The sequence below is a fragment of the Conger conger genome, chromosome 12, assembly GCF_963514075.1.
Source record: "Conger conger chromosome 12, fConCon1.1, whole genome shotgun sequence".
NCBI classification, from domain to species: domain Eukaryota; kingdom Metazoa; phylum Chordata; class Actinopteri; order Anguilliformes; family Congridae; genus Conger; species Conger conger.
In genome coordinates, this window is record NC_083771.1 from 3,800,507 (window position 1) to 3,809,990 (window position 9,484).

Sequence of the window (9,484 nt, forward strand, 5' to 3'; positions counted from 1 at the left end):
GTGTGTGTGTGTTTGGTGGTGGGGGCACTGTGTGTGTGTGTGTTTGGTGGTGGGGGCACTGTGTGTGTGTGTGTTTGGTGGTGGGGGCACTGTGTGTGTGTGTGTTTGGTGGTGGGGGCGCTGTGTGTGCGTGTTTGGTGGGGGGCGCTCTGTGTGTGTGCCTGGGGGGGCCACAGAGGGGTTAGGGGGTGGGGTGTCTCCAGCAGCACACGCCCCGTAGCTTTTGTTGTGCGGTCACGGTGCGGTCTAACCCCGGTCTGGCCCCATTAAAGCTCCGGCCACAGCACCCGCCCCACCCAGCTACCTCTCCCCCGCTGTGGGCGATGGGCCGGGGGACGGGCTGCCTCTCCCGGGCGAGAGACCCAGGCCCCCGCTGCTGTCAGTCCCCCACACCGATGCCTAAAAACATCCCAGGCTGGAGGTGCTAATTGCCATTTCAGAGTGCTGTTGATTGTGGAGAATGAGGCAGGTAAGCATGCCTTATACTAATGAGCTAGAGGAGCTTAACAAAGCCTGGGTTTGAGCCACCTGAAGTGAATCGGATCTCGCGGCGCGCCGGGTTATCGGTGGGGAATCCGGCCGTGTGCCGGGTTATCGGCTTCACGTTCCCGCCGTGGATTCTGCGGCTGTCTCCGGCTGCATTGTGCTTGAGCCAAATTCTTTCTCCCTGTTTATCTCCGAGCGGTTTAATTAAAACAGCGCCGGGCCCTTATAGACGCACGCGCTATAGACGCAAACCCGCATATACGCGCTCGTATGCAACAGGTCCGCTAAAGCAGAGTTAAAACTTGGGAAAGTTTATTTTACCCTTTTTATTTTCAAATGTTCTGTTTGTGCAGAAATCACAGAATCACCATAAGGGCTGCTTTGCATTTTTAATTTAGTAACTAACATATGAATACATTTGCATATTAATTAGTTGCAGATTAAATCATGCATACATAATTGCCTCCTTACTGTGTTTAATGTTTGTCAGAATCTGAAGCCCTGCTTGATGAATGCCATTTGAAGATTACAATTGGACGTACCCTCGGACACATTTGAGCAAATAATGCAAGATTTGAAATCCCAACATTTGCTCAAATTATTGAACAGTTAGGACAGAAATTGCAGTGAAAGTGGAGTGATGCGTCTCACTTGTATTGTAGGACTGAGTGATTCTTATTCCTGATCATTAATGCTCTCCTTAATTATGTTGCCTCTGCAAATTAACACTTTCTGCACTGGATGTTTTTGGTCTGAAATGTGTAGGAATTGTATTAAGGTTGGTATAAAATTCAAATTGGCTCATTAAAACAAACTGGGGCTTATTCTCAGCGTTTTCCCTGCTTTTGTTTTGTTTAAGAAAGCGTTTGTGTGATCCTGTGATTACATTGCATACACTGAAATAAAGCTGATTGTAAACACAATGGGATATGCATTTTTATGCTGCTCTTTGAGGTCTGTGTGTGTGTGTGTGTGTGTGTGTGTGTGTGTGTGTGTGTGTGTGCTATAGTGCATGTAGAGGAAGACCTGATATCACATACAAAGCACTTATATTCAAGGTGGTTTGTATTCAGTAGATCTGTGTTTATATATGATGCCTACATGAAGATTTATTGTTGATGATTAATAAGATTATTTTGGTAGATTTTTTTTTTTGTAGATCTAATTTTAAGAGTTTTTGGAAGTATTCACATTCCATAAATATCTAAACAACAGTGTTTGGTTTATATTATTTTCGAGAATTTTCTCTGAAATATTTATACACATCCTTGTATGGCTTATCGCTTCCAGTATGTGCAGGTGCACATCATGCTATTTATTCATGTATAACTTGTATTTTTTTGTGAACATAATATCTGTACGCACAGAGAGAAATTATACATTCCTCTGTCCCTGCAATATATTACGCTTCTTCAAGCTGTCTCCGGGAAATATTTGCAAAGATTTGTGCTGCTGTTTGCCTTTAGATATAGCTCTGTAATTAAATAGCAAGTTCTCTACAATCTTGCGTTTAAACAAGTCATTTGCAAAGTAGAGGATGACGAGAGGCTTCGGTTGGGTCCAGAGTGATATTTTACACGAGTCTTTCTCCGCGAAAGCCGCGCGCCCTTCCGTTTGGGCATTGATATTTAATTGGACCGTGCCACTTCTCTGCTCTCTGACCACACCGAGCTGTTGTGAAAGGCATCCGCATGTCTGGTTGACACACTCTGCCTCAGACTGAGGAGACGGGTTTGTCCTGGTTCGTTTGCGTGTTGTGACAGGCAAACCGAGCTGGATTTAGCCCTTTCCTGTTGTTGTTTTTTAGTATTCTCTTCGGATTTGTTGTTGCCGTTTTGTTTTTTGCGGCTAGGTTAGTCAAGGGTGCCGTGTTCGCCCAGTCGCTCAGTTTCTCTCTGCCGCTCTGCGATTGGCCGGGAGATGTCACGTGACATTGCATGCTGTGAGAGTCTCTGTTGATGTGTGTGCGCACATATGTACGAATGTGCAAGTGTGTGTAAGTACATGCGTACAGTGGTATTTATTTCACAATGTGTTTTGTTTAACATTTGTGTTAATGTTCGGTCATCTATAGCTTACGATGTAATGGTACGCTCCTTACCTTCGTATTCTTTTGAGTTGTAGGCCGCAGTTCAGCTTTTGTTTGAATATTGTCTTGTACATTTTTATGTCTGGTGGCGGTTAGTGTTAATGTCTGGCTAGTGTTAGTGCGTGAAGCCTTTGTGAAGCGTATTAGGCCCTTTAAAAAGCTTGAAAAGGGAGTAAGATCCCATATGTTAAGTGAATGTCTGAGAGACCGGGTGTTGGACCTCCGCCCTCTCCCCGGCCCCTTGAACTCCCAGAGAGAGAGAAAGGGGTTTGAAACCAGGAATCCAGAGAGATTGACAACCCGCGCTTCTAATGAGTAAAAAATCCTCTGGGCATGAAATCGGAGTGAAACGTGCGATTATAATTCAAGCACTGTTTACCCTAATCTCGCGGGAAGGCAGGAGTAAAACCAGGGAGACACGGGCAACAGGAAGGAGGGATCCGCTCTGTCCTGACCCCTCCTCAACGCGATAAACAACATAAAAATACAACAAAAACTGGGTCTGTGAAAGACCAATTCACATACAGGGAATAATGCCCCCCCCCCCACCCACCTCGACTTTTCCGTAAAATTGCGCTGGGTTGCAACGGTGCTGCGAGTTGTAAGAAAATAGGTGTGTTGAATTATTAAAGTTTATTCTGGGAATCGCGGTACGCTCGAATGGCATTTGCTTCGGCATATGCAAATGATTTAGTTCCATTTGGGATCTATTCCCAGAGGTTCGCCTTTTCTCTCTGATGCTCAGAATTTGGCAAGCGCTCACACTTCACTTGTTAAATCTAGTGTACAGAGAGGGAGAGCTGCAGTGCCCCATTTTCAACAGAACTGCCCCCCCCCACACACACGCACACACACTCACACACACACACACACACCCGTGTGTCCCCCACAACACAACCACCGTCACCACCATACACAAAAAAAATAGCATTTACCTCAGTTTTAAATTAACGTGTCAGGAACTGTCATCTTTATTTATGCCTTTTTTTCCTTTAGATTTTGCCTTCATTGCCAGATTTTTTTGTTATTTTATTATTATTATTTTTTTGCAATATTTTTATTTTACTTACATAGAGCCAGTGGTAAATGGCAGGCTCAATTAAACATTTTGCATATGATTTATTTTATATTATGATTATTTACAACTCTCCTAACAGTTTGCGAAGTCCGCTCTCAGAATCAGATCCAGCGTGTTGATGTTGAAGGCTGAGGAATTGGTGGATTGTAAGTGCCTGTTACACAGCTATGCCACTGTGAGCCTGTAGCCTCGTGAAAGCTCTCAAACCCAGGCTGAACAGAGCTCTTCACTGCCACAGCTGGGCTCTTTATTTTTATATTACTGGGATTATTCTCTCTTTGTTTTATTTGACGCAAATTTTTCTGTGTCCTTCGAAAAAAAAAAAGGAGCTTGCGCAGGAAAAAAAAAGTGCTTTTGTTTAGTCTATTTTTTATTTTTAGTCACTTTCATTTGTTCACGAGTTGCCTGGGTTTATTTTTTGGCGTTTTATGTGCGGTGGTTTGCACGTCCAGATGAGCGGGGTGTGTTCTGGAGGGAGTGTGTCGGAGCGCGTTCTGACGGAGCGTCTCAGTGCGGACGGACCCGGCGGGTCTCTGCCTCCCCCCCCGGCTCGTTCGGTGAGAACGGGGCGAGCCGCGCGCCTCTTACCGCCATCCATCACGCCGCGGCGGCCCAAGCACACGCAGGTGCGCTAACGCCAGCCTGCTTCTGCTTTTTTTTTTCTTCATCGCCTTTGTAGTTTCTTTTTTGTCCGCCGTCTGTTTTTTTATTTATTTATATACCTTTTAACGGAGGTTGTTGACCAAGCAATAGAAAATTGCTGTCTATGCTGCTTCTCAACCAGGTCAGAGATCCCCCCCCCCCCCCCCAACATACCTCCCCCTCTCGTTTTTTTTTTTTCTGCTGCGATTCGAGTTCCCAGGCTGCTGCATACAATGCTGGGAGCCAGCCAGCTCCAGAGACAGATGGTAGAGTTATTAGATGTGCATCATACGATTCCCTTCCTGCCACTCGCGTTTTAATCAAATTAAAGCAAAAAAAAAAAAAAAAAAACGAAAAAGAAAAAGGGGGAGTCTATTAACTGCATTTGTATTCAACTCAATAATGGACCCTACTCTAGGTCTCTGCCCCCCGAAGGCAGAGCTAAAGACCCATGTTTGGGAGATTTCAAAATAAAAAATGTAGCCGTGCGTTTGTGTACGCTTGCGTCCGCGTGCGCTGTGTGTCACCGTGCACGAACGCCGGCCTCTCGCCTCTCCGCGTACGAGACACCGCTGCACCCGTCACCCCAGGCAGGAGTAGGGGCGCTCAACGGCGCATTATCAAATTTAGGAAGCCAGGTCGCTGATCCCAGAACGGAGAGGGGGAAAGGTTTGCGTGGCGTTCCACAGGCTAATAAAACCCATGGAAAAACTGAATATCTTTTTGTCCTCTTCAAAGAAGCCAACCTAGTTCAATACGGGGATAGCTTCCAGATTTACTATGGAAAGTTAACTGCCAGGGAGAGAGAGAGAGAGAGAGAGAGGGAGAGAGAGAGGGAGGGAGAGAGAGGGAGAGAGAGAGCGAGAGACGGAGGGGAGTGATAGGGAGGGAGGGAGGGCAGTGAGAGAGGGAGGGAGGGAGAAAGAGAGAGAGCAGAGAGTGGGGGAGAGGGAGAGAAAGAGGGAGGGAAAGAAACGCAGACGGGGGGAGGCCTCCCCTGCCATAGCCCAGCGACAGGAATGGTTTCTCCCTACTTTGCATATTCTCCATGCTTGGCCTGACCATATGGGAAAATGCAACTGAAGGAATTGTTGTGAAAAAAGGGACAGCGAGTTTGAAATAAAAGTTGTTAGAGTGATACCGAAGAGGGGGAAAAAACCACCTAAAGAAGCATGTATTGCGCGTACACCATTCCAGGCATGAGTGGGAGCTCACTGATGTACTACTACAACGGCAAGGCGGTAAGCCCACTCTAAAGCCCTTCTACATGTCATTTTCCATTTAGTTTGTGTCGCGATAAGCAAAGTCTGCTAAACTGATGCCAGCGCTTTTTATCTGCAGTTCGTGGCTTTTGGTTCCTTCTCGCGGCTCATCTGTCTTTATTCCTCTTTCAAAGACACAAAAGAGAGACGCCAAACAGTCCCTCTAATGTGTGAGAGAGCCTTCTGTGGGACAGGGATTTTTTGGATAGTTTTTGGCCGTGCGCTTTTGACAGAGTTGCACAGTGGCACGCTGGACAGGACAGCGTTGGTCAGCGATTTTTAAAGTCTCACGGCCTCGGTTTGATAATTGTAATCTGCGTGTTATTTGCAGTCGCTTGCGCTTGTAATGTTGTTACAGCTGATTCAGTTATTTTCAATTATGTTAAATTGGATGTAATGAAACTATAGAAGGGGGTAGGCTTCAGGAAGGGGGCTAATTTAATCCAGCGCAATTTAGGGAACATGTACAGCAGTCCCCTCAAAGGGGGAGAAAACAGATTGGTGAATTGTAATTATTTTTGGGGGGTTTAAAAGGAAAAAATGCCCTCGGATGTTCACAGTTTTTTATCTGCCATAGTTGGCAGAGTAAGGCTTGTTTACATTGGACCAAGTTATTTGTGTGGAGTTCTCGATAGCAGAATTGAGTGAAATGCATGTAAATGTGCACTTAGCTGTGACCTGAGTGAGTTTCACCGTGCTGGGCTGTGCCGTGTCTGTGTAGCATTACGGCCTTTTCGGAGCTAACCGGCGAACGCAGGTTTGGGAAGGAGGGGGGCGGGTGGACAGTGTAGTGTGTTAGTTCACAGTGTTGTACTTTGACATGGACAGTTCAGAGTGAGAGGGGGAGAGGGACTGGGAGAGAGAGCGAGGGATGAGGCAGGAGTTCTCACACACTCCCCTGTGTGTGAGAGGCTGCCCAGGTCCGTCGCTCCGACGCCGTACCGCTATCCGTCTCACTCCCGGCACCAGGAGGAGGAGTAGGCCAGCGGGGACCGTTCAGAGCCTGCGTGTAGGCCCTTTCCCTGTCTGCCCGCCTGCCCCACTCAACCGCTGCTGCTCCCGCACACCGGCGCAAAATCTATCCTTCTGACACCTCCTCACTCTGCCGGAGCTCACGTACCCAAGTGGGACTCATACACTTCAGCTGTGCCAGAGCTTTACCTTCTCAGAATGCAACAACATCCTTTTCCTGCACTGACACACAAACTAATGATGTTGCCGGTCAAATTGTATTGTCGCAATTATTCAATGTGGCAAAAGGGATGGTGATGGTAAATTTTGGCCTTTATTATGGTGGTGTATTTCATGTGTTGTGGTTTTTAATTGATTAACAAATATGGAGACTTCACTGTTTACATTGTCGAATTGGGGAAAAAATACTGTTATTAGTATGCGTCAACAGCATTCGTGTGTTTTGCATGGTTTTTAAAATTGTCATATTGTATTTCGATTTTTGAACTGCTGGGGGAAAACATTCTGGGATTATTATTATTTTTTTAAAGATGTGTGGAGTGTTTAGCATCTACAGCGTGTGGTTTTCTACGGTCTTGAGTGTTGGGTTTAGTATTTTTAGATGTTGCAGCGGGTGTTTTGAAAGCGGTGCGTTTCAGGGCCGGCCGTTGTTTGTTTGTTGTTTGTCTCTGCCGATCGCGATAAAAGATGCCAGCGGAAGAGCCCGGAACTTTCCGTGAGCGGTGGCGGTGGCGGTGGTGTTCTGCCGCGTTTCGCCACGGCCAGGGGGCAAGGAGGCACAAGGGCTCCCTCACACAAGTTGGCATCGCCGTGCCCCCTTTTATAAACACAAGCTCCTTTGTACCCCGGCCGTACAATCAGATTTTTGTTTATGATACGGGGGCCATTGTTCGGGCCTGGATGGGCACATTGTGCGGCTCTTGATTCCGTGCCAAGCATCTTGCTGGGATTGTTTATACCGTGTGCTCAATGGTTTTAAACACGGGACCACGTTTGGGGCCGCGAACGGCACACCGGTGGTACCGACACTATGTTCTAGCTTTTTAAAAAAATGTCTACGTTTGTGTGGCATTCCTTTAAATGTTAAATGGCCGCTTGCTCCCGCGTGACGTCTCCAGGACCAGCGGGCTCGGGGCTGAGGGCCGGGCCTGGGCCGGGAGGCCGACCGTCCGCTCGGCCGCGGCGGTGAACGGGGGCCAGAAATACCGCGGCCCCTCTTCTGGGCTGGAGAAGGTGGGAGCTGGTGAAGCAGTTCTGCCTAATGAAGCAACAAAAGAGAGAGGAAAGCTAAACAAAAGCTCACCGCACAACCTCATTTTAAACATCGCTGTCCATTCCGCATTGTTATGCAAAGAGGCGATTTGAATATTTAACGAGTTTTAATTAGCAACGTTGCTGAATCTTAACATGCTGTTGCCAAAAGGTTCAGAGCTGAGATTTTTTTAAACCGTGTTCATAAAAAGTAATTTCAATAAAATAAGAGTGTTTTTTGTTTTTTTTTACTTTTATTTGAAAACTGAAAAAAATGCTAGTTGATAATAGTAAGGACAGATGAACTTGCTTCGGATACTGGTTCCAAACTTTGTTTGCAACCAGAAGTACATTTATGAATACAATTAAAATATTAATTTTTTATTTTTCAATGTATTACAGGATTACATTACAGTAAGGGCAAGTGCATAATTTCAGTGTAAAATATGATATTTAATTTAATAATAAACAGATGGATATGACATAATCTCTATTATTCCTTTTCATCTAAATAAATGGCATTTAATGTAGAAATTGGTCCAAACATATTAACTCTTATTTTACTGACTTCTTGGTAATTCATTAAATATGCTGAATGTGATTATGATAAGTTCTCATTGTTAATGCTGTTAATATTGCTATCATCACCATTATCATTGTTTGTAATTTTCTAAAATACATTTTTCAATCATAGCTAATTTAATTACTTTAATCACTTAATCAATTAATAAGGGAGTATTATGTATTCTTCTGTGGCTGTGTGTATGTGTGAGTGTGTGTTTTCGATTTATTCATGTATTAAATATGAGGTCATATACAATTCATAACACCAGATGTTATGAAAGTAGGATTTTTTGTCTAATTCTACTGTAATTCCGCATTAATTATTATTTAATTTTGCGAGTTGTGTGTGTTTGCACATTGTGAATGGTGGATGTCAAATGCTTAAATGTGGTGTTTTGCGTCTGTGTTTGTTGTAATGTGTAGAGCATTGTCAGAAATTACAGGCGAAAAGGCTGTTTCTTTTTGTGTTGTGCATTGTGTGTTGTGTTAGCATTGTTGCTGCTGTATTTGGGGGATTGTAGTGTTGTGAGTTAGCATTGTTGCTGTGTATTTAGGGGATTGTGGCGTTTGTGAGTTAGCATTGTTGCTGTGTATTTGGGGATTGTGGAGTTTGTGAGTTAGCATTTTTGCTGCTGTATTTGGGGGATTGTGTAGTGTTGTGAGTTAGCATTGTTGCTGTGTATTTGGGGGATTGTGTAGTGTTGTGAGTTAGCATTGTTGGTGTGTATTTGGGGGATTGTGTAGTGTTGTGAGTTAGCATTGTTGGTGTGTATTTGGGGGATTGTGGAGTTTGTGAGTTAGTTAGCATTTTTGCTGCTGTATTTGGGGGATTGTGTAGTGTTGTGAGTTAGCATTGTTGCTGTGCATTTGGGCTTGCATGCTCATTATTGAACAAACTATAGGACACTTGGGTTTCGCCCAAAAATCTAAATTTGGTCGAATGCGATTACCTTTTGAAAATTAACCTTATTTCTGAGCTGAAATGGTTTTTTTCTTGCGGTGAAAAATATAAGTTGTGCTGAGAATGTGAAGGAACAAATAAAAACAATAAATAACTTATTTGTATTAATCGCATCAAGAGCAGTAATAGTTTTCACAAAAAATAGTATTATTGTTATAATGATTGTGATTGTTTATTAT

At 44.5% G+C, this 9,484-nt stretch overlaps 1 protein-coding gene across 5 annotated transcripts in view; it reads left to right on the top strand.

Moving 5' to 3' along the window:
* LOC133141643 (transcription factor 4-like) overlaps positions 1-9,484 on the top strand; it is a 193,406-nt gene that overhangs the window by 113,813 nt on the left and 70,109 nt on the right. The window contains exon 1 of one of the 5 annotated variants that reach the window (XM_061262214.1): positions 5,376-5,536. The exons of the other annotated variants lie outside the window; for them this stretch is intronic. Coding sequence (XP_061118198.1) covers positions 5,468-5,536 — 69 coding nt within the window. The 5' untranslated portion in view covers positions 5,376-5,467. Of the gene's footprint in view, positions 1-5,375; positions 5,537-9,484 lie in introns of those variants that run through there. 5 annotated transcript variants of the gene reach the window in all.